This window comes from Podarcis liolepis, assembly GCF_965112155.1.
Source record: "Podarcis liolepis genome assembly, chromosome: 6".
Classification (NCBI taxonomy): Eukaryota; Metazoa; Chordata; class Lepidosauria; order Squamata; family Lacertidae; genus Podarcis; species Podarcis liolepis.
In genome coordinates this window covers 33,781,976-33,807,588 of record NC_139559.1, presented here as the reverse complement: position 1 = coordinate 33,807,588, position 25,613 = coordinate 33,781,976, and the positions used below count along the sequence as shown (strand labels likewise).

Here is a 25,613-nt window from a genome sequence, read left to right as displayed (position 1 = left end):
TTATTATTATTATTATTATTATTATTAAATAATAATAATAATAATAATAATAATAATAATAATAATAATAATTTTGAGGCATGTGACATGGAATCCAGAAAAATGGTTTGGAACTCTATGGAACTTTAGCTTAAAATTACAAAAAAGTCTTGTTGCACCTTTAAAGAACAGAAAATGGCACAAGCTTTTATGAACTAGAGTCCACTTCTTCAGAGGCCTGAAGTGTTATCCTAAGCAGACAAGTATGGGCTGCTGCATACCTGCTAACTTAGCATAGCTCTTCAGACTTATGGCAAAGTGGATATTAGTCCACAAAAGTCTATGTCATAATAAATGTGTTAGTCTCTATAACACCATTCATGACTCTTTTGGGTGTGTGAGGAGGAGATTCTGCCACTCTGGAGTGTCAAATTAGTTGCCCTGCCCAAACTTCTCCCTAAGAAAAGGCTAGTTACCATTGAAAATATTATTACAGATCTGGTTTATTATAGAGCTTTTAAAAAATGAGAGAGCCATTTCAGCTCATGAAGATTTATCAGCAGCATAACTGTTGAGTGAGAAACACTGTCCTCTGCCAAATGTCTCTCAGGAGTGGTCTCTTTGTAGCACCTTTCCCGATAGGGTGTGGTTCACCTTGTAGAACTGGTTCAGATTTGGGAGTTGTCTGTCTTGAAGCACTGGGCCTGGTTGCTGAATCTTCTTGCCAGTTGAACTTGTTCTTGTTGGGGAGTTGCCTCCTTTCTAGAATTGAGACTGTCTGCATGGTTCTGAAGCACTGTAGAACTAGAAAATTCAGTCCAATATCTAATCTGGAGAGGATTTGATGCCACTGGTAATGCCAATTCTTTCTCCAAGGGAAACAGCTTCTATAACTTATAGGCCTCTGGAAACAGAATCTTCAAATTGAAAACTGTTTTTAAATAATCTGGCGGGTAGGACAAGTGGGGGAGATGGGCCAGCTGCTCTCGGTTCTGCAGAGACCTCTCTCATTCCATTCTAAATAATAGTTGTGGTATCTTTGGTGACATCCCCAAAGCTCCATGCCCATTGCAACTGAACCGGTCACACTCCCATAAATCTGCCTCTGCTTCTAATCTCAGAGTGGGTAATTCGCAAGGCAAAATGGACTTGGAAAAACCTCTGACCCCATCCTTCTCTCTTGAGATCCCACAGGAGGATCCCTCCTGCAAAACTGTGCAAGAGCCCTGATGTGGGGGTGAAATTCCACCCGTTTCACTGCTCTCTAGGCCATGCACTGCTGGGCAAAGTCACTTCACATGGAGTGTGTCCAGAACAAAGCTTGTCTGTCCCTGGTCATCCTGCAACCACATTCCCCCCCGCCCCCTGTTTATGAACACAGAAGGAGGAGAGGTGCAGAGATGGATAACTGTGAAATAACATGTCTAAACTGAGAGGCTGCCCTATTTGTTATATTTACTAAACATTTTTGTAATTGCTGTATTCACAATAGAGGAAGCAAAGTGGTTCTAGGATATGAATGTGTAGTGGCTTGTAGAAGAAAATTCTTTCGGAAAGTAACTTTCTTACTTGGTGGGAAAGCCCTTAGCTTTTGCTTTCAAATAAAATATGTTAATTTGCCTAAACTACAGAAATGGTAAGGGATTGTGCTTTTTTATGAAACAATGAGACTTAAACCAGAAACAGGGGCTTGGTGCAATGATCACTAGGTAAATTTTCTAGGGTTTTTGGTTTGGTTTTTGCAAAATGTTCTGACGCATGTTCATAGTTATTCCCAGTGTCCTGAAAACCTACTAAGTGGCACATTGCATAATAGAGCACCGTGTACCTACAAATTTGGGACAGGCTGAGGACTGAGAATGGTTATCAGTTGAGACTTGAGAATTGATTTATCTCTGGGTGTAAAACATTCCAGGATGGATTGCTACACCTAAGTATGCCAAACATTTGCACTGATATTCCAGCTCCATCAGTTAATCAACATGGTTATAGAATTATTTCTACTTTGAATATTTTATCAGGATCGAGCAGAAAAACACTTTGTTTTTTTCTCATTAGCTATTTTAAGACTTGCCTAACACTGAATAGATGGTTGTGGGCCCCAGGCGCAGTGAAGCTGTGGGTGGTCAGCCCCAAGCCTTGTAGAATTGCAATAAATGCAGGAAAACCACTTGAGATTTATACAGGTCACAACTTTATTGATTACAGATGTCAACAGGTTTTGGGTGCAGGCACTGGGTGTGTAACCTGGTTCAACCAGCCCAGTTGCTGGTTGATTATTTTGGCAGGGTTAACCAAGGTTACGAACCACCCAATGACACACACCAAGTCAGGGTGACCCCACCTGTGATCACCTGACCTGTCAGCACCCATCTGGGTGCCTGGAAAGGAAGCATTTCCACCCTGAATCCCTTTGATGGGATACCAATGCTTCTAGTCCAAAAAAAGATTATTAAAAAAGGAATCACAAGTGGTAATTTTAGATTCACCTGAAGAAAAAAGATTCACCCGTGATCTTCCATATGCACTTGTAGTGCAGAACTTGGCAGCTGCTTTTGCATGTGGCAGATGTAAATAAGTTTTGTATGAGTACACCGTGCTATCTGTGGCGCCATGCTGCAGCTCCTAGTCAAAACTCCAAGACAAAATAACTTAAGCATGTACATTCACATTTCCAAGGTCTACAGGTATACAACCATGGCTTTTTTTCTTGGGATACTAAAGGGTATGCAGTACTGGCTTATTCTCTCCCCCCCCCCCAACAAATGTTAAAAGTGTGGCACTTATTGTAACAACTTCATGGTGAGTACCAGCACCGTTTTTCCTATAAGCACTGCTTATAACGATTGTGTTGGTACAGAATTATCCTATGCTACCCAACTCTTGGGTGGTAGCAAGTACTTTGGGACCATAACACTCGATTGGGAGCCACCCAGAGTGGCTGGGGAAACTCAGCCAGAGGGGTGGGGTATAAATAAATTATTATCATTATTATTATTATTACTACTACTACTACTACTACTACTACTACTACTACTACTATTTAGAATGAGGTAAAACTGCATTGCTGCCGTGCAAGCCTTAGAAGATTGTTCACTTGGTCCTTTCCCTGACTTAGTTTGCTATCCAGTTGGATAACTTCTATACTGGGGTCTAGTTAGGTGGGTGGGTAGAAGAGAATGGCAGGACAATTTTATGCTAAAATAGGAACTGAAGAGGAAATGAGGCTGTATTATGGCTAAAAGGGATGAGGGTGGGATAAAGGTTTTGACCCTTTAATTTAGGTGAATCATTTACATCAGGCATAGGCAAACTCCGGCCCTCCAGATGTTTGGGACTACAATTCCCATCATCCCTAGCTAACAGGACCAGTGGTCAGGGATGATGGGAATTGTAGTCCCAAACATCTGGAGGGCCGGAGTTTGCCTATGCCTGATTTGCATTATGGGAAATGGTGTCCTTTCAATATGGTACAGAAGAGCTGGTGGGATGGTTTTATTGAGCAAGGAGGTAGCTGGAGTCTTACCTTTAGTGTAATCTTGTTATTTTAATCTTAATGTTGTATATTTACAACTTTTTGGTTGATAGATAGTGTTTACATAGTTTATAGGGTGGGATTTATGCACTGTTCAGAGTTCCTGTACTTCCCTGTTGATATTTATCACCTAGATAAGAAGAGGATGTAACTCATTATTAGCTCTTCCACTATTTTGCTATTAAACTGCTAGGAATCTGCCTCACAGTGAATGACATTTCCTTCCCCTTTCTTTTTTATGTTTAGAATAGTCAATGATGAGATGGATTATGGAGCAATGACTATTCAGAAAGCTATCCAGTTCCTGTGTTCTTCAGATGAGAAGTACCATGCCATGGGGGCTTATTACCTGCAGCACACCTGTTTTCAAGATGAATCTGCCAAGCAAGAGGTAAAGTTATTCCTCACTACTTCAGCTGTGTGTGGCTTTGTAGGAGATGCTTTAATGTGTGGAATTATGTCAGGACTCATGTTTCCTGTAGCTCCACCAGAAAGAAGAGGAAGTCAGATTGGGAAGAGGTATCTTGTCCATTCAACACTAAGAGGTAATACTAGGGGTATAAAAGGGGCTTCTCCATTAGTGCATTGGGTGCGCTTTTTGGGTAGTTATTAGGCACACACAAAGCTCTACTTCTCTGCAAATAATTTATGTTTAAACTTCCAAACATACAGTTGTTCAGAGCATCAGCTTCTGACTTCAAAATTCTTGGCATAGGTTCAGATGTGGTTATTTGAATTGATGCAGATGCATATGAATGATTATGTTTTGGGGGGTTATTTCCAGGTAATGATAATTGAAATATAGTTGTTTTAAATTTATGTTTTCAAGAAGTGTGTCAGAATTGCAAATTCAACTGAGAAAACTTTCATTTTGAGTATTTGAATTCTAAAGCAGCACCAACATTAGCATGCATCAGTCAGATCCCATAAATGTATCAAAATGCAGTTTGGAAACAGTTAGGATATCCACTTTTGTTCCTTCAGAACAAATTGGTTATCCAATTCTGAAATTGTCACTGACCACACTTGGAATACTGTGTCCAATTCTGGGAATCACAATTTAAGAAGGATGTTGACAAGCTGGAACGTGTGCAGAGGAGGGTAACCAAGATGATCAAGGGTCTGGAAACTAAGCCTTACGAGGAGCGTTTGAAGGAGCTGGGTATGTTTAGCCTGGAAAAGAGGAGGCTGAGAGGAGATATGATAGCTACCTTCAGATATCTTAAGGGTTGTCACATGGAGGAGGGAGTATGCTTGTTTTCCCCTGCTCTGGAGGGTAGGACTTGAACCAATGGCTTCATGTTATAAGAAAGGATATTCTGGCTAGACATTCGGACAAACTTCCTGAAAGTAAGAGCTGTTCAGCAGTGAAACAGACTCTCACAAGAGGTGGTGGACTCTCCTTCCTTGGAGGTTTTTAAACAGAGGTTGGATGGCCATCTGTCATGGATGCTTTAGTTGAGATTTATGCATTGTAGGGGCTTGGACTAGATGACCCTTGGGGTCCCTTCCAACTCGAAGGTTCTATGAAAGAAAGCTGTCAGACAAATATTTGACTTTCAGGACCAGGCACTGGGCTCCCCCACCCCACCCCATGCAAATAAGAGACCAATGAGGCTGGTTTTGGGGTCAAAACACACCACAACTTTATTGAATACAGATGAAAGAGGTTTGGCTTGGGCATGGGGCAATCAAAATACTGCTGGCCCAACTACTGGAAGTGACGTGTGGCCAATCCAGATGGGGGTTCCTAAGATTTACATCAAATAGGGTGACCCCTGCAGGGACCACCGTATGGGGGAGTGCCTTCGGCCCTGGCCCCCACCTGGGCATGCAGACATGGCCACTCCCCCTAGATCCCTTTAACGGGATACCCCAGCAATTGGAGGGGCAGATGGAGACTACAACCTCCCCTCCATCCAAAACAAAGGATTGGCCCAATGCCCAACCAGTTGTGACAATTGCTATGAGGTGGGCAAAACCACCGGGTCAGTGCCAATTAGCCCGGTGGGCAAATTCCTACCCGGCCCCCTTAAAGAACAGCAACCACCATAGCCACAGCAAAGTCATTGACTATAAGCTTAAACCGAGTGTGGGTGGGCAGGGGGGGGGAAGCTGGCAAAGGAACAAACAGGTAGTGCCCCAGGTGTGAGTTGCTTAAATGGGCAAGGGGTGGATCCAAGGGAAGCCTACCTGCTCCATTGGCTCCACCCCCTGGCACAGCCCAAGTCCCCAGCCTGCATCCCTGTTAGCCAAAGCTGGGTGCAGGCCAGGATCCAGCTAACATTGTTCATATTATCATGCCATTAGCAAAAATGATACTTTACTGAATAACATAACCATGCTGTCTTCATGGGTATATTCTTTTCCAAAATTTACTCAGAACAAACTTGCAATGAGGGCAAATAAATCTTGCACACTTTTGGAAAAAATACCTGTTTGGGACATATCATTTGCTCTAATATCAAACCATGATGCCTATCCACTAGGCAATGGAAGGAGTGAGATAAAAAGTATTTTGAGGAATAATTATGACCAGTAGGAAAGCACTTATTCCAAATTATTTTTTATTTATAATAAGTATTTCTATAGTGGCATGTCATAAAATATCAGGGCAGTGATCCTGATTAATTGCCTGTCCAACAACTTAAACAATTTATAATAGACAGTTCGTTTATATTTACTTTCTACATCATGACTAGTCTGGCTTTCCTAGAGCAGCACCCATTTCCTCTTTAACACATAAGCTTTCCAGTCTCGCTTCCACCTTTTCAAATAATATTGTACAAGGGTCATTGAACCAAGTGAGGTCTAGACCAGAGCTTTCAGCAGTCAACGAACAAGAGCACACCCTTTTCCCTACGGTACATGGCATGTTGGAACCTAGACTGCTATCACCTGAACTGCTGAATTGCAGAAACTGCCCTGACTCATCAGCAAAGCGTTCCTTCCTTCACGTATAGTGAGTGACCTCTGCACCAAGGTGGCTTTTGAACCAATCAAAAGCATTGGTTCATTATTTTAAAGGAAGAAGAGATTTTGGACCTCAAGGAACACTCTATAAACTCTTAATGCTATCATGTGCAATAGGAAGCAGCAGTTTATGCATGCAATAAAACCTACTGTATGGGGCACATAGACATATATAGGGGGAGGGCGTTATTGTTTTGTTTTTGTTTTTATTATGCACTTTATCGTGTGATTATTATGTTTATATTATTATGTTTTTTTATTTTGTATTTTTATGCTGTGAACTTCCCTGAGCTCTACAGATGTGGGGAAGTATACAGATTTAATAAATAAATTAAATGAATCAATATTCACAGTAAAGCCAGTAGTAGTTCAACACTGGTCACTGCAATGAGTATACATCATATGTTAACCTTCAACATGGATGCTTTCTATCTGCAGAAAAAACAAGAGAGGTTTCTTAACAGTTTTGATCAAGAAACATTTAAATCCCTTCTTTGTTAGGTCTATCGGCTTGGTGGCATTTCCAAGCTTATTGAGCTTCTCCGCAGCCCAGATGAGAACGTGCAACAGGCTGCAGCTGGGGCCCTCCGAAACTTAGTTTTCAGAAATCCAACCAACAAGCTAGAAACCCGCCGTCAGAATGGAATTCGAGAATGTGTGAGCCTCCTGAGAAGGACTGGGAGCACAGAGATACAGAAGCAGCTGACAGGTATCCCCACCCTTTTATAACAATGTTGGAGTAACTGGAACAGGAAATCACTAATACGAATTAGTGCATAAATATTGGGTTGTGTCCAACAAAGGTTTCCCATTGGCGCAAGGAGTTATACCTGCACAATGGAACTTCCTCCCTCTCTTCACTCTGTGTGCTCCCTGTGCTCCCCACCAAAACCTGAACAGATTGGGGAGAGAAGAGTAAGTCTTGTTGTGCAGGTGGAAGCCCTCGATATAGGTAACCTAAAATTGACTAAACTTCAATATATTTGTATACAGTGGTACCTTGGTTTACAAACTTAATCCATTCCAGAAGTCCGTTCTTAAACCAAATCCGTTCCCTAATGAGGCCTCCCGCCGCCGGTACCCTTCCACCATTCGGATTCCGTTCATAGGTAAAGTTCGCAAGCCGGAACACGACTTCCGGTTTTGCGGAGTTCATAGACGGAATAATTCATAAACAGGACTGTTTGTAAACTGAGGTCCCACTGTATTGGAAAACCTCGATATTAGTGCTTTTTCATTTAATGCAGCAAGTGGAAGAGAAGTTGTAATTTAATAAAGAAACACTACCAGTTTGTTAAAAGGAAAGGCAATCTTCTAGACTGATATTTTGGTTCCCTGGTTTTTTTCTTCCCTATCCCAGTAACACACCAGAACAGAAATAAAGCTATGTAGTATCAGAGATTTCAGGCCTAGTAGACATAGATTCCCAGTATCATTCATAAGCAGGCAGTGAGGCAGGTAGAATTTATTTTAACATGACTGTAGCTTGAATGCCTTCCATGAACATTTGGAGACTCACTTTCAGAATACCTATTAGTTTTACAGTTTCCTCTTGAATCCCTATTTAGGGAAGTTTTTAATGTCTGAAGTTTTATTCTGTTTTTAATGTTCTGCTGGGAGCCACCCAGAGTGGCTGGGGAATCCCAGCCAGATGGGCAGGTATAAATAATAAAATTATTATTATTATGAATCTAAATGAGAATGACAGGAAGCTATAGCAATGTGTCTCATGTATTTGCTTTCCAGGATTGCTCTGGAACTTATCGTCCACAGATGAACTGAAAGAAGATTTAATACATGAAGCTCTTCCTGTTCTGACTGATCGTGTTATTATACCTTTTTCTGGCTGGTCTGATGGTGTTAGTACTAGATCAAGAGAAATTATTGACCCAGAGGTATTCTTCAATGCCACTGGTTGTCTGAGGTAGGTCAACAGACATATTAGTATTTTGATCATATTGAAAAAACGGAGGTGCATTTATGTTATGTATGTAATTTAGAGTGTTGATATACTGTCTTTTATCAATGATTTCAAGTCAGTATGCAAAAATTAAAGCAACAAAACAAATAATGTTTGAAAGTGCAATTAAGAGTCCAAGAGTTTAAAAAATTTAAGAAACAAAGAATAGCCGTATTGGTCAACAATAAACTCTCGGAAATTGTCTACATTTGGGACAACCCCAAAAGTCACTAGAATGTTGCAAGCATTTCACATTCCAGCAGTGGGATTTGAAGTTTAAAAATTTAAGATAAAAGAAATATTTAAAAGCTTGGGTGAATTGAAAGGTTTTTTGCTTGTCACTTAAAATTCAATATATACCAGGCATACCATGCTGGGTAGAGCAATCCATTGTAGAGCTCCATGTCTGAAAAAGACTTGGAATTGTAAGCCAAAATTCCAATGAAAGTGGTATTTCGAGAAGGTCATTGATTCGCTGATTTTGGTTCCCTATTCTAGTAACAAACCAGAATGAAAATAGAGCTATAGAGGGACTGGACTCAGAGATTTCAGGCCCAGTAGATGCAGATTCCCAGTATTACTGAGAAGCATGTGAGGTGTGGTAGTTTGAGCACAAAGCTATTTCGGGTTGTAAAGGTTAAAAGGTTAAGTGCCAGCCTTTAAATTGACAGACAGTGAAGTTTGCATCAAGCACTGTCCGATTCCGCACAAAATGAAGCTTCTCAACCATTCTCATTGCAGTCATCGAGATGTATTTTTGTTGTATGCATAAAGACTGGAGGCGCAGGTGCCAGGTGTGTGCTGGTACTCTGACCAAACGTTCTTCACCTGCATGTTAAAAAACACACGAACCTTCTGCTTGCTCCTCATCGAATTTTAACGACTGCCTCTGGCAATGACTTTCCTTTGAATTGCCCTCCATATTGGTTTTCTTCATTAGATTCCCTAGTCCTCTACAACCACCCCTTTTAAACTGTAGGAAGCCTCTTAGTTGGCAAGCAGTAGTTTTATTCATGCTTAGGAAAAGCTATCAAACTCCTTGGCATGAATGTATTAGTCCTGACTTGCAGTTTCTCTTACTGATCTCCAGCAATGCTCGACTGCCAGCGTATGAGAATCACTGAATAAGCCAATGGAACAGTTACACAATTAGAAGTTCACCCTTAGGGGATTGAGCAGCAGCAGTTCACACCTCAAGCACACACATGGACTAAAAGTACCATTGTTTGCTGGAATGAAAAAGATGAACTGCATCAGTGACTGCAGCTTTCTTGGTCCAGGGGTCTAACAAGCTGATATAAGCAGCTTGTAAACTCACTGTACAATACTAGATTATTTCCATTCTTGCTTAGATAGATAATGGAGAGAGAGCTCCCTTACTACTACTACTACTACAACAACAACAACAACAACAACAACAACAATTTATTATTTATACCCCGGCCATCTGGCTGAGTTTCCCCAGCCACTCTGGGCAGCTCCCAATCAAGTATTAAAAACAATGCAGCGTTAAATATTAAAAATTTCCCTGAACAGGGCTGCCTTCAGATGTCTTTTAAAAACAGGATAGCTACTTATTTCCTTCACATCTGAAGGGAGGGTGTTCCACAGGGTGGGCGCCACTACCGAGAAGGCCCTCTGTCTGGTTCCCTGTAACCTCACTTCTTGCAAAGAGGGAACAGCCAGAAGGCCCTCGGCACTGGATCTCAGTCTCCGGGCTGAACGATGGGGGTGGAGACGCTCCTTTAGGTATGCAGGACCGAGGCCGTTCAGGGCTTTAAAGGTCAGCACCAACACTTTGAATTGTGCTCGGAAATGTACTGGGAGCCAATGCAGATCTCTCAGAACCGGTGTCTCAGTGCAAAATGGAAGCATTCTTCAACCTTTGGGAGTCTGAAGGGAAAACAGTAAAAATAGCTCCATAGTGATCTTAAAACTAGTTAGAGCTTGTTTGTGTATCAGAAATGGTCTCTGTTAAAAAAAATCTCAGCATCTTGACACAATATTGTGAAGTAAGCCTCATGTGAGAAAAACCAGTGTCTTGAAGACATTAGCTATAACCATCCAAACAGCACTATTTCCTTTGATCAAACAAAATATTTGCATTTGCCCTCAAACATTTTGAAAGATTGTTTCGTCTTAATAGTTGTGTTATGAAACTTGGCAAGCATCAGACTTTATGGTAGTGTAGCTGAGCAAAAGGAGATGAGTTTGAGCTATCGAAAGGGGAAAGTTCTCAGACTTCCTTGCAACCCCTGGAAAACCAACCAGAATTGTTAAATTACAGTGGTACCTTGGTTTTCAAACTTAATCCGTTCCGGAAGTCCGTTCCAAAACCAAAGCATTCCAAAACCAAGGCGCGCTTTCCCATAGAAAGTAATGCAAAACAGATTAATCCGTTCCAGACTTTTAAAAACAACCCCTAAAACGGCAATTATAACATGAGACCATTGATCCATAAAATGAAAGCAAGAATCAATGTACTGTACTATAAAATAAATAAGACAGTATTGTAGATGATAAAAATTTTTAAAAAAATTCTTACCTGCACTGATGATAGTCATTGTTTGGATGGGGGGCTTTTATCCATTTCCTTAGTCACACACACAATCAGTCAATCAATCAATCAGTAGCTGAACTGGGTTCCACACAGTCACAAAAACAAATTAACCGAAAAAGCCTCAAAAACAAAAACACAAAATAAATGCCAAAAACGAAAGCGCCAAACTTAAACCATTCCAGAAATCTGTTTGACTTTCAAAATGTTCGAAAACCAAGGTGCAGCTTCTGATTGGTGCAGGTGTCCCAGAAACAATAGCCAACAGCCGCATCGGATGTTCGGCTTCTGAAAAACGTTCGAAAACCAGAACACTTACTTCTGGGTTTTTGGTGATTGAAAACCAAGGTGTTTGAGTACCAAGGCGTTTGAAAACCAAGATTAATGTACTTGGATTAATGAGCTTTCAGATATTATATTCACCCTCTTAAAAACATTATTTTTGAATAGTTATTTAAATGATTAAAATCAGCTAATATTAAAGCACCCTGTTTCTCTCGGCATATGCAGCTTTTGGGACCAAGCTAGACCCAATACTAAATGCATTATTAGAAACCCTGGCTGTGTACACACTCCCTTTTACTTTGCACTCAGTGTGCTCCCACCACTGGTTTTGGAAGCAGTGTACATACCACATTAGCCATAATCCAAAGAGAACTAGAGAGAGATTGGTGAGCACAGGACAAGAGTAACTGAGGTGCCTGACTGATCTGATTACTTCTCCCTTTGATTTATAAAATGTCTCTTCCCTGTAGGAACCTGAGTTCTGCAGATGTTGGACGTCAAACCATGAGGAACCACCCTGGACTGATTGACTCTGTAATGGCTTATTCTCAGAACTGTGTGGCTGCCAACCGGCCAGATGACAAGGTACAAGTCAGACGTAGAGTAATGTTTGTTCATCAGCTGATATAACTCTTGTTAACATTGCCAGAATTGTAAACCCAGAATTATTTTTACAGCAATGTCTTTTTTTAAAGAATCCTGCCCTCTGTAAAGTATTTATGCACTGACAACTGAGAGAAGTGACTGGTTATCTCGTTTTCTTTGTTTTAGTCTGTGGAGAACTGCATCTGTATCCTGCACAATCTGTCCTACCGCCTTGACGCTGAGGTGCCTAATAAATACACGCAGCTCAACCACATGGCCAGGAACAGTTACACAGACAAAACCCTGACTGGCTGCTTCAACAACAGAGGTGGAAAGCTGGAGGTGAGATTTGGTGCATAGAGCTACATCATTGCCTTGTGTTAAAGGCAACATTGGATGATGGTTATTTCAATTTCCCGCCCGCCTTTCACTATAAAGTCCCAGGGTGGGTTTCATCAATTCAAAAATGCAATATTCAAAAACAGTTTAATATTAGTTTTGTGTAATAAATAAGTAAAATGGGGTTCTTTTGCAAAACATGGGTTAAAAAGGGGGGGTTCTTTTGTAAAACTTCAACTTCGTAGATATTTTAATTATTCTTATTTACCCTTAGTATGATGACTATGACCTACCTCTTCCTGAAGAGGACTATAAACCCAGAGGGTCCAGCTGGTTGTACCATTCAGATGCCATCCGCACATATCTGTCTCTGATGGACCAGAGCAAGAAAGATGCTACTCTGGAAGCTTGTGCTGGAGCCCTGCAAAATCTGACTGCAAGCAGAGGACTGGTAAATGCCTTATTTTGCCTTCCACATCTGGTTAGACATCTGGAAAAGCACTTTGTTAACTGATGATAGTTGACACTCTGTGTATGATGTATGCTGGCTACCACCCCAAAACTCTAGAAATAAGAAATGCCTAATTATTTATTTTTTCTAGATGTCAAATGCAATGAGCCAGTTGATTGGTCTAAAGGAGAAAGGTTTGCCCCGTATAGCACGCCTTCTGCAGTCCAATAATGCTGAAGTAGTTCGCTCTGGAACATCCTTGCTGAGCAATATGTCTCGACACCCTATTCTACACAAAACAATGGGTAGGCACCATTTTGTATTCTACCTATTTTCCTTTCTTTACATTCACACGCTTTTCTTCATATATGCCATTTCTTTTCCAAAGTCCCACTCTGCTAAATGATCAGAGTGTTTAAATCTCTTCTATCACAATACAGTGGTACCTCAGGTTAAGTACTTAATTTGTTCTGGAGGTCCATTCTTAACCTGAAACTGTTCTTAACCTGAAGCACCACTTTAGCTAATGGGGCCTCCATCCTGAAGTTCTTAACCTGAGGTACTATTTCTGGGTTAGCGGAGTCTGTAACCTGAAGCGTATGTAATCTGAAGCGTATGTAACCAGAGGTGCCACTGTAAAGTGTTCATTGGTGAGAAGCTGGTTCAATATTTTTCTGTTCTCATCAGTTTTGTGCTTTCATGTTTGTTCAAGAGCAGCAGGTCTATCTAATGATCTAAAAAGCAACTGAGAAAGAGCAAATAATTATTTACCCTCCAGATGATGCTATCTCTCTCATGTAAAATGCTGTTGGTTGGGGTTTGTGGGGGGCAGGTGTGTTAGGTTAGGCTTGGTACCCACAGTCACAGCTACATGAACTTCATCACTACCTGAAGCTGATCTGCTGTGGCTCTTCCCACCTGATAATTTTGCTTTTTACCAAAAGTGGGATCTGTTGCTACAACTCCCAAGGGTGACTAATATTCCCCTTATGCCCGATTGTAGACCTTATTGAGTAATGCTTATTTAGTTTCAGTAACCCTTTTGAGTTTTAGACAACTCAATAGCTTTTTTGAGTTGTATTTAATGGTGATCTGTTTCTGCCCTTCAGCTAATCAGGTGCTCCCAGATGTGACCCGTCTCCTGGCCCTCCAGGCTCCAGGTTCCAGCAACTATGGGGACATTATGACATCTGCTTGCTACACACTGAGGAACCTAATCATGTCCAACCCACAAATGGCCAAGCCCTACCTGACAGGCAGCTTGATAAATAATGTTGTAGGCCTATGCCGTAATGGGTGAGTAATGGTGACGAAAAGTGGGCATATGAGAGATTTGAACCATGATTTGAGTATATCCCTTTCTTTGCATATCATAGTTCCAGTTACAGATAGGTAGCCGTGTTGGTCTGCCATAGTCAAAATAAAAAAGTTCCTTCCAGTAGCACCTTAAAACCATGGAGAGACCTGGTCTGAACAAAGACATTGGATTCTTATCTCATTATACATGACTAAGCCATTTTCCACCTTCTCACCCCTTGCCTTTTCCTGTAAGACCTATTGCAGTCGTTAAGAGTCGTCAACAGGCTCATCTCAGCTATCTGCCAATCACCCATTCCCACCACCCTTCTGAGTAATACCCCTCCCCACCTTCTCACTATATAGAAGGATCTGGCAACTTCTGTTTCAGTGTATCTGAAGAAGTGTGCATGCACACGAAAGCTCATACCAAGAACTAACTTAGTTGGTCTTTAAGGTGCTACTGGAAGGAACTTTTTTATTTTGCATATCATATATATGTGCAGCTTAGAACTTTTCCATTTCTAATTTATTTATTCCAGAACACTGACACCACCATAAGCATTTTTAAAAGCTGTGGTTAGCGTGAGTTTCAGATACCGAGTTTGTTTTCCTAAACCACTGATGGGAAACCTGTGGCCCTCTTGTTGTTATTTGATCCCAATTTCCATCAGGCCCAGCCAGCATGGCCAAAAGTCAGAGATGATGGGCTTTGTAAAGCTCCTCAGCGCTGCCCTTAACTTTGAACCTGGCATACCTAGAGACTCATTAATACCATGGAATGGGGTTGGTGGTGGCTGCTGTCCACTGAATGGCATTTTAAACTTTGGCTATTGTAGCTTATTTTGTAAACAACATTCTGAAGATTTGCATGTAACACTAAACCAAGATTTAGCACCACATGGATGAGCCAGAGGGAGGAGTACAGAAAGAAGAAATGCCATAGTACACCTGCAACAGCACATCAAACATGTCTTTCCCATATCAGTCTCTACAACCTCAGCAGATGCTGTAACTCTCCAGTGGTTTGAATTCATCCCCAAAGGCCCACTAAATTACTTAATAATAATAATAATAATAATAATAATAATAATAATAATAATAATAATAATAATAACAACAATTTATTATTTATACCCCACCCATCTGGGCATCTTCCAACAAAATATTAAAATACAATAGTCTGTCAAACATTAAAAGCTTCCCTAAACAGAGCTGCCTTCAGATGTCTTCTAACAGTCTGGTAGTTGTTTTTCTCTTTGACATCGGATGGAAGGGCGTTCCACAGAGTGGGTGCCACTACCCAGAAGGCTCTCTGCCTGGTTCCCTGTAACTTGGCTTCTTGCAGCGAGGGAACCACCAGAAGGCCTTTGGCACTGGACCTCAGTGTCTGGGTGGAATGATGGGGGTGGAGACACTCCTTCATGTACACTAGACCGAGGCCATTTATATATATATATATATATATATATATATATATATATATATGCAGGTTTTGGTGTCCTCGGGTGTCTTCCCGTGTAAAAGTTGGGGTGTCTAGGCGACGTTTCGACGAGGTCTCACTCGTCATCTTCAGGCTGGTGCTTTCGGCTTCTTGTTACTGGAACAGAGCGGGATCTCAGTGTTTGAGTTCCTATAAATACTGTAGAGGGGTGTGGTGTATTGCCTCAAAAGTTCTGGGCAGAGGGGAAGTTCCCAGGCTAGTGTTCTTTTCTTCTTTTGTTCCTTAATTACTTGAGGGATATCTTGAGTGATTTCTTGAGTGATATTCTGAGTACCACTTAGGTGGGTCATTAGGTGTGGATTAGTTGCTAAAGCCTTCGTGTCTTGACCTCTTGAATTTGTGAAGAGTTTTTCTGGGAAGATGGCTGTACTGCACTTAGTTGAGCTTTGGCTTGGCTTCGTGTATAGGGGCGAGCTGTGGTTTTGTGCCCTGTGCCAGCCAGATCTGTGTAGGGATTGCAGGGGGGTGCAGCATCCGGAGGTGCCACTATGGTTTGGTTACTGGATGGTGTCTGTAATTTATCTGTGGAGAGGGTCTGGGTTTGGGTCTGGTGTGGTTGATTGGTGGTGGCGTTCTGTGTGCCTCTGGATCTGGTGTCGGTTTTTGTGGGGAGGGCTAATTTCCAGATGTCTGGCAGGCGGGACGTGTCATCACGCTTGTTCATGTTGTGAGGGTGTTTCTCTATCTCGATGGCTTCCATGATTATTCTCTTGTGGTGATGTTCCATGTTAAAGAGCAATTTGGAATCTGCAAAATTAATTTCGTGTCCTGTTTCTTTCATGTGTTGGAAAAGAGAGGAAGATTTTTCTTCTTTTTTGACGGCATTCTTGTGTTCTGCGATACGTGCATTTATTCGTCTGTTTGTTTGTCCAATGTACGTGGCTGGGCAGACTTTGCAGGGTATTTCATAGACCCCTTGGTTTTCCAACTGGATTTTATCTTTGGGGTTTCTGAGGATATTGGCTATTTTTTGGTTGGTGCAAAAGGCTGTTTTGATATTGTGTTTATGGAGGATTTTGCTAATTTTATCTGTAGTGCCCTTGATATAAGGAAGGAGGGCCATGCCATTGTTTTCTTCCGTGTCTTGGTTTTTGGGGGGTGTTTCTTTTTGGATTAGCTTCTTAACCCTGTTTTGCTGGTATCCATTGGCGATTAACACATTTGAGAGATTCTGTAACTCAGTTGTCAAGTGGTCTTTGTCAGCCAGGCGTTTGGTTCTGGAGATGAGGGTCTTGGCTACGGAGTTTATTTGTGCAGGGTGGTGGTGTGATTGAGCATGTAAGTAGCGGTTGGTGTGTGTTTTTTTCCGGTAGATAGTGTGTCCTAGGGAGCCATCAGGTTTTTTGTAGATTAGGACGTCAAGGAAGGGAAGCTGGTTGTTGGCTTCTATTTCCATAGTGAATTGTATTTTGGGGTGTAGGCTGTTGAGATGTGTGAGGAAGCTATCTAGTTTTTCTTTCCCGTGTGGCCAAATTACAAAGGTGTCGTCAACATATCTGAGCCAAAGTTTGGGTTTGTGTTCTGACTTGTCTAAAGCATTGGTTTCAAAGTGTTCCATGTACAGATTTGCGATGACCGGTGAGAGGGGTGATCCCATAGGTGCTCCTTCTATCTGTTTGTATCTTTGTCCATTGTGGATGAAGTACGTGTTGGTTAGGCAGTGGTTGGTCAGGTCCAGGATGTATTCGGGGGGATTGTATTTGTTTTGAATGGCTGTCAAGGCTTCATTAATGGGCACTTGTGTGAAGAGAGATACAACATCGAAGCTCACAAGTAGGTCATCGGGATGTAGGTTTTGCTTCTTTATTGTTTCTATGAACTGGAAGGAGTTTGTAACGTGTGAAGAGATGGATTCTGCATAGGGCTGAAGTTGCTTAGCGAGAAATTTAGCGAGATTTTGTAGAGGTGAGCCTATGGAGCTGACTATTGGTCTGAGTGGTGTTCCTTCTTTGTGTATCTTGGGGAGGCCGTAGAGTTTGGGGCATCTGGATGATTTTTCTCTGGGGATGATTCTTAGCTGGATTTCTTCACTGATAGGAGAGGCTTTTATTTTGGATTTGGTGGTTTTTTCCAGATAGGTGGTGGGATCTGTTTTTATAGGTTGGTAGGTAGGGTCTTGGAGTAGATTTGATAGTTTTGCTTGGTAGTCCGATGTGTTCATCACAACAGTGGCATTACCTTTGTCTGCTGGGAGAATGATTATGTTGTTGTCTTTCCTCAGGTTGGTGAGTGCTTTCTGTTCTTCTTTGTGTAAATTGCTTCTGGGTGGTTTGCTGGAGCAGAGGATGTTGGTGACTTCAAGTCTGATTTTATTGGCTTCATCTGGGTTGATTTTGGTTAGGCTAGCTTCGACTCCGCATATGATGTTTTCCGTGGGGATGCGTCTCGGGGTAACTGCAAAGTTGAAACCTTTGGAGAGTACTTTGGTTTCAGTTGAGGTGAGGATCCTGTCTGATATGTTATGTACTGTTTGTTTCATGGGTTGTTGTGGAGGGTGGCTGGGCTTCTGGCGTCTCTCTAGTTTGTGGAGTTTGTTGGTGTGTGTGTCCCCCTGCAATCCCTACACAGATCTGGCTGGCACAGGGCACAAAACCACAGCTCGCCCCTATACACGAAGCCAAGCCAAAGCTCAACTAAGTGCAGTACAGCCATCTTCCCAGAAAAACTCTTCACAAATTCAAGAGGTCAAGACACGAAGGCTTTAGCAACTAATCCACACCTAATGACCCACCTAAGTGGTACTCAGAATATCACTCAAGAAATCACTCAAGATATCCCTCAAGTAATTAAGGAACAAAAGAAGAAAAGAACACTAGCCTGGGAACTTCCCCTCTGCCCAGAACTTTTGAGGCAATACACCACACCCCTCTACAGTATTTATAGGAACTCAAACACTGAGATCCCGCTCTGTTCCAGTAACAAGAAGCCGAAAGCACCAGCCTGAAGATGACGAGTGAGACCTCGTCGAAACGTCGCCTAGACACCCCAACTTTTACACGGGAAGACACCCGAGGACACCAAAACCTGCATTCCTGTACCCGTGAAAATCTACGAAAACATATATATATATATATATATATATATATATATATATATATACACACACACACACACACACACACACACACACACACACACCTATATATTTTACCTATAAATACCTATATATTTTATATATACCTATATAAAATCTGTTTAAAACACAACAATAATTACAATGAAAACTAGTCAATTTCCAAAGGCCTGTTGGAACAAGAAAGTCTTTACCTGCCAGCAGAACAGCAAGAAAGTTGTTGTCATCCATCTTTTTCTGGAAAGCTCATTTGCCTTCTTTCTTTTCCGTAGATCTTATCCAAAAGCAGCTGAAGCTGCTCGGATGCTGTTGTCTGACCTATGGTCAAACAGGGAGCTCCAAACTGTACTAAAACAGGTAAGAGAATAATGTGGTCTTTTTCACTGTTTCTCATAAAACAGCATGGCACTTGGACAGCCCCACTCACATAATAAAAGGTGTGGCTAGCCCTGTGGTGAATGTCTCCTAAGATCATAGAAACAGTGTTTTTTTAACAAAAAGTTGTGATGCTAAACTGTTTTGGAAAGCATGGCTGTCATTTTGTTTCATTTTTTGTATACAGAATTGTTTTAGAGGCATCTCTTCTGGATGAAAAGGAATTACCTTTTCAGATCTTCAATATAAATAATATATACTGTGACATATTTTTTTTTAAAAAAAATGCAATGCATTTTCTAGTGCTTTGCTAGTTTTGCTCCTCTGGTCTGCTGATGGATGACAATTAAAAAGAAAAGAACAGAAAGATACACGTCGACTAATTGTGGACACAGAAGCAAAAAATTCAGAAGCTTTGCAAAATGTTTTTGCATTTATATATGAGTTATTAAGTGAGGTTGCTAGAAATCTTCAGTTGAAACCACTCTCGTGCCTTAGAGAGTTTTACATGTGCAACATATATAATTTGTGAGTGCATCCAGACATTTGCCTGAATTTGACTTCTCTCATGCTTATATCAAAACATCTGACTCCTCATAACATAATGGTTCTTCATCTGATTTATCTTTATGTGATCTACAACCTTCCATTCTGCAGCAAGGATATGATAGAAATATGATGGGATCCTTAACAGGAAGCACTCTCAGGACCCTTTCTTCAAGGTTCTAAGAAGATACCTTTGCTGCATGTTTGGCTTACAGGTAAACAACTGAATCAGACTTTCAAAGCTGGAGGGAAAAACCTTAGTCACATCTAGATTAGCCTCAATATGCAGGACTGGTCAGTCATATCACTGCTGGGAGGTAGAGGGAGAGATGTGAGTTGATGGCCAGGTCGGCGTGGCGCAAATAAACTGGTAGAAGGACTGAATTGGCTCCGCTGGTTTGTTTGCACCATGCCAACTTCACCATTGCCCTCCCCCACAGCAGGTAAGCAGCAGCAATACAACCAACTGGATGACCGGGGAACACTCTCAGGCCACCACATCCTCCACTGCTGGGTACAGGACTCAAGGGAAACCTCTTATCTCCCAATCCCAAAAAAGGTTGTACTTCCACGGGGTTATCAGTGGGTTAAGTTGCTGCCTTAAGAACTGGGACGAAGAGGGAGAAGTGACGGATTATTTAGGGAGCATATAGCACCCTCCCATTCTGAGCGCACTGTGATCTGTGTGCAGCTATGAACTCATGGCTCAACAGAGGAGCAGCAGGAAGAAGACTCGGTTGAGTCGTGTCCTATCAGGGGTGCCAAGTTGAATAAAATATTGTGGGGCCCCAGAGATAAGCCTCACCCTGCACAGTGCAGACACACCATTTGAATGGGAATCAACTTTGTGGGGGCATGGTCCCCTCAAATACTTTATGGTGGGGCTGAAGCCCCTAGGATTTGACTCCTATGTGTGTTATGTATTCCACAGGTACAACTGCGCATTAAAGGCGCACGGGGGCATTTCTCAATATGTACATAGGGGACACTTGGAAATGACTAATTCTGCAGTCTTTTTCTTTTTCTTTCAGACTTTGTGACTCTTTTCTGCCTAGAGGCCTCTGCCGTCAAGAAATTGTTTGGACATTAACATACACACAGAGAGAATGTTGCCAGATTTCAAGACACTTGTAAAACTAGGTACAAAAGCTGTATTGCCTGGCATATCTTAAAATGTTCTAATGGCTGTTTTAAATATTTCTTTCATTTTTTCTGGGGATAGGCTGGGAGGCTGGAGGTTAATGGTACTTGATGTCAATTGTTAGTATTTTTAAAAACAAACAAACGGGGGCTTACAATTTCGAGAGGTACAATGAATAAGTTAGACACCTACCTACCAACTGATGCTATGTTAGGAAACTTTTAAGGAGGTAGCACCTATGTATGTATATATTTAGTGGGTGTACGTATATAGGGTGGGAGAAGTGGAATTCCAATGTCACCAAAGGCATTTGGGTGCCATTCAGTTGTCTAACAGTGCAATTCAATGTTTGTTTATTTGGAAAACTGAGTTCACTGGGGATTACTCCCATGAAAATGTGCACAGGATTGCACAACCTAAAGGGTTGGGAGTCAGCCCCATTGAACATAGTGTGGCTTCCTTCTTAATAACCATGCACAGGATAGTGCTTTAAGTCCTTTTTATTCCTCATTTTCAACAAATTATGTAAAATTACTAATACCTTATGTGTTTCTTTCTGTGTCAGTGGTCATTCTACATAGATAATTAGTATAGAGCTCCTGTTTTAGATTGCTGAAATTATTTCTCCCTACACTTTACTGACATCACAGAGTTTCTTCTGCATTCATCTTTTTTTTGGGGGGGGGTGAGGGTGTGGGCACCAGTTCTGCTTTCGTATTCCATTTTATGGCTAAGCATTTTTCTCCCTATAGGTCACTTAGTTTCCAAATCCCAAGAAGCAAATTCATGTCAGATAAATTTCTCCTGAATTGATTCTTGATAGTTTTTGAAAACTTTATTTTTATACTATATATAAGTAATGGATTGTGTGGAAGACCCCCAAGGTCTTACTAAGGATATAATCTACTACAAGCTTCTATGTGGCTTTTCAAAAATATTTGCTTTACCAAAGTCGGATTCTTGCTATTTCATAAATCCGTCAGCTGAACAAGTCTGCCGATATATACTCAGAAAAAAGAAAAATAGATGTGATCTACTCTTTGAGAATTCCTGTCATGTTCACTCAGTAGCACAAACAATTTCCTCTCACCCAATGGAACTTTCCTCTCCTCTTCTCTGCCCTGTGGGCCCCCAAGCCCCCTTCACAGGGTCTTCCAACCCTCTGAAGTAGATTCTGAAGATGCGGGGGAGGACATAGAATTGGATTGGGGGTGAAGAGAAAAGGAAAGGGAAACGCTCCATTGTGAGAGCAGAAGTCTTCTGACTTCACTTTGTACCCAGAGCCTTCTCCCAAGGCTCATGAGTAGGAACCAAAATGAAATTACAGTGTTTAACAAGTAGCTATGAAATTGAACTGTTTCTTGTCAGACCATTTTAGAAGCTTGGGAGGAAAGGGGTGGTGGTTTTCATTATTTTTTTAAAAAGAAATATGTTCAAGCAGTTTCTGCTGGATCTAAAATGGATTTGCCCTATGCTTTTCAACTACCATTTCAGTCTTCACACCTCAGAGGCATCCTGTCATAGGTTTTTGTACATTTTTCAGTGGTGTGTTGTAATACTCCTGGGGTGGTTATGGCATTTTGTAGAGGAGCTTTAGCTTGGGCAAATGGTGCATCGTTATTCAGTGATAAAAGTACATTTATGAAAGCAAGTTGCTGTGTCATTCCAAATAAACGACAAAGATAAGTTAATTCAAAGAAGTTGAGGGCGGGAAAGTTTCCTGTTCCCTCCTTCTCCCTGCAGATATCTGCAGTCTCCAGGTGGGGAACTCTCCAGAGGACGGGGGACTCTCCTGCACATTGTAGAATGACGTGCAGGGGAAAAGGAGCCATCAGGCAGCTGAGAGAGCACAGACCTAGGGAAGAAGTGAAGTCTTGGAAAGGAGGACTGGGACAAGGAGTGGTACAGAATAATGGAGAGAGTTGAGAGGAGTGGAGCTGAGAGGAGAGGGAGGAATCTAAGAGGAGAAAGAAACTAGGAAAGAGAATGGGCAGACAGGAAGGTTGCACATGGCCAGGAACTGTAGAAATGAACAGCGTTGCAATTTACCTTTGAATGTACCAATCAAATGTATCGGCAGTAGGTTTCTGGATTACATGTGCTTTATCTCATCTTCATCAGTTTGACTGGTTCCAAGTTTTCAGAGGACCCTCAGCAAAATCAGCTCCCTCCTAACTTACAGGGACATGATGCTGATGTTTAATTTCCCACAATGCCTATGTTGCATCACTCCATGGTATTGTGGGAAATGTAAAAGTGGTGCCCAGTGTTGATTTAGAGTCCTGGCTGCTGGGGGGGGGGGTAGATGAGGGGGCAGGCACAGGTCACATTCATTAGTGGGCCCTACCAGAGTCAGGTCCCAAGAATTGCTGTGTGGTGATGCCAGACCTGGTCATGAACTACATTTTTAACATTTGATATTTTATAACGACAAGCTACTAATAGTCTTAATAGTGTTCATATATGTAAGCATAAAGTGTGTGTCTACACATACACCAGATTTGTAAACAGAATGATTAGCAGAATGATTATCAATGAGTTAATAGAAGGCTTTGGCACAACTAGTCAGTTATCAGATAATCAAGAACTACCTGTCATCTGCATTTGCCCTCCATAAACCAGTTTTGTCAATGTTTGGCATGTAGTAAGAGAACCCTTACCACTGGTATTGTTATGCTGTTTAGCAAGGCAAATTGATCTTGAAAAGATCTACATGAGCAGTAATGTCAAATGCCCTACAATGGCTCCTGATCCCTGATCAGCCCTCTTCTCCTAACTTATTATCCAGAGAGAAATGGCTCCAGTGTATATATCATTTGCTAGCATGGAATGGATGGATAGAATATTATCTGCGAGGATGGGCTGAACATTTCTTTTGGCCCTGCCACATGAGAAGCAAGATGCAACAGGCTGGTGTTTGCATAGGATGTGAGTCACGTAAATAAATGCTAGAACCTGTTATGACCTCAAGATAGCAAAAAGTGCTTTCCTTATTAGGGCTTGCTTTGTTTTATGCATTCTAAAATGCTAGTCAAAGGATGTCTTGGATGTCCAATGCATCATTTCAGAAGGCTCATGGGCACAACTAGAAGAAATGAACTTTTGCAAGCTTACTCCTCGGTTGTATTAATTTACTACCTTTTATTACCACCCATATCACTAACCCAGCTATACAAAGTATTCTGTAATATATATGTACAAGAATCCCATGTCAACTTTGTTTTTTCCTGTACTGTATGTGTATTTGCTTCATTGGAACATCTGAAATCAATAAAGAGTTGGGAGATCTTTTAACTTTTCACCTTGGCTATTGTGCTTACTTTGCTTCTTTCTGCCACCAAATATATTGATAAATAAAGCAACTTACGAATAATTCAGTTTTCTTCATTCTGCAGTTAGTGGAAGACTGTCCTTTCTTCTAAAGATCTCAAAACATATTTCCTATTATGCGCCATCAGCTTTGTGCAGCTTTAATGAAAGACAGAAGCAGGATGACTATGGTGGTAGGTGAGGACATGCCTCAGTCTCACTATAGATCACAGCACTGCATTTCTAGGAGCTGCTATCTATCCTGCTTCTCCATCAGCACATAAATACATTCTCACAAGCCAGTGGTGTATTTCAGCAACATGAACTCCTTAAGGAGGATGGTTATTCTGGGACTCCCAGGCTTGTGGATCAGCTCAAAAAAAAAAGACTGTTTTCTTAAGGACAGTGGATATTCTTAGAGTTGGACTAATTCAAAAACATGGAAGAACATGGGCATGTGAAAAGGTAAAAGAGTATTGGGAAATGATTTATAATGAACTGGGGAAAATGTTTAAAATTACTTTTCCCCTGCCCAAACCAGAGTCCTTTCTCCTGAAAGGAGAAATCCCCAAATGTCAGGAAAGGTTTTTTATGTATGCAGCAAGTGCAGCCCATGTTTTGTTAGTCCCAAAATGGAAAGTGAGCGAGGTCTCAACTAAAGAAGATTGGCAACTTAAGTTGACAGAATATGCACAACTTGCACATTTAACATATAGAATAAGAGAGCAAGAAAATACTTTTAAAGAAGATTGGAAAAAGTTTATTGAGTATATGGAAAATAACTGTGTACAGCTGAAAACGCAGGCGGCGTTAAGATAAGTTCAACAGAGTAAATAATTTTTGAAGGATGTAATAGTGGAGAACCCATTGGAATAGTTATTGTAAAATATGCAGGGAGGTAAGATATGCAAAATGAACCATGGAAAGAGAAGAAGGGAAGTCATTGGGTATTTTAAAGTATGTAAACTGTTTATTTGAAATTATATAACAGAAAATTTAATAAAAAGTACATATTAAAACTAAAACACGGAGGAATAGTTCTACACACTCTTGGAGCAGCGAAGAGAAATCTAAATCATGAGCTGGAGGAGGGAGTCTGGAAGTAGCTGGCACCTCACCTAGCAATTTATTTTTGTCTGGTAAAGATGCTTGTCTTAGGGTTGCCCAATTGCTATCTAGAGAATGAGGATTTTCCATTTCAATGCACCAGTTAAGTGAGAAAGGAGATAGCTCCTGCCCATCCCTCTGCTTGTCATGGTCTCCACCCTCCTCCTCTGCCTGCAGTAAAGCAAACCCTCACTGCAGGCAGAAGGGTGGTCAGACAAATGGGCGAGAGCAGCCACAGTGATCTCATCTCACTCTGGATTGTCCACGTTTAAAGCAAAACACTTGCTCTTCAAGTCGCAATGTTGCGCTTTGGGCCTGACTTACATTTGGAGAACCCAAGGCCCGTGACATGGTATACAGTATCTGGTGATGATGGGAGACTGTTGGTTTCTTCCCAGGGCTGCCATTTAAATACAGCTTTACCAACAATGACTGGTGCTACCAGTAGCATCAGTCGAAGATCTGCAGTAGCTGTTCAGAGAAAAAAGCTCCATATAGACACTTGCAAATGTTAACCACACTCCTTCATCTGAGCAGGGAGTGGTGGAAGGAATTAGATACACCATGATAAGAAACTGTAGCATTGGCATCTTTTGAG

At 41.4% G+C, this 25,613-nt stretch overlaps 1 protein-coding gene across 1 annotated transcript in view; it reads left to right on the top strand.

Annotated features, from left to right (window-relative positions):
• The window catches only part of PKP1 (plakophilin 1), a 48,791-nt gene extending 24,891 nt beyond the window's left edge, over positions 1–23,900 (top strand). The window contains exons 4-14 of the mRNA XM_083508558.1: positions 3,761–3,905; positions 6,989–7,196; positions 8,234–8,411; positions 11,760–11,874; positions 12,061–12,216; positions 12,488–12,664; positions 12,816–12,969; positions 13,774–13,960; positions 18,810–18,894; positions 19,570–19,673; positions 20,490–23,900. Of these exons, the coding sequence (XP_083364684.1) occupies positions 3,761–3,905; positions 6,989–7,196; positions 8,234–8,411; positions 11,760–11,874; positions 12,061–12,216; positions 12,488–12,664; positions 12,816–12,969; positions 13,774–13,960; positions 18,810–18,894; positions 19,570–19,641 (1,477 nt within the window). The 3' untranslated portion in view covers positions 19,642–19,673; positions 20,490–23,900. The remainder of the gene's footprint in view (positions 1–3,760; positions 3,906–6,988; positions 7,197–8,233; positions 8,412–11,759; positions 11,875–12,060; positions 12,217–12,487; positions 12,665–12,815; positions 12,970–13,773; positions 13,961–18,809; positions 18,895–19,569; positions 19,674–20,489) is intronic.
• Positions 23,901–25,613: the final 1,713 nt, after the last annotated feature.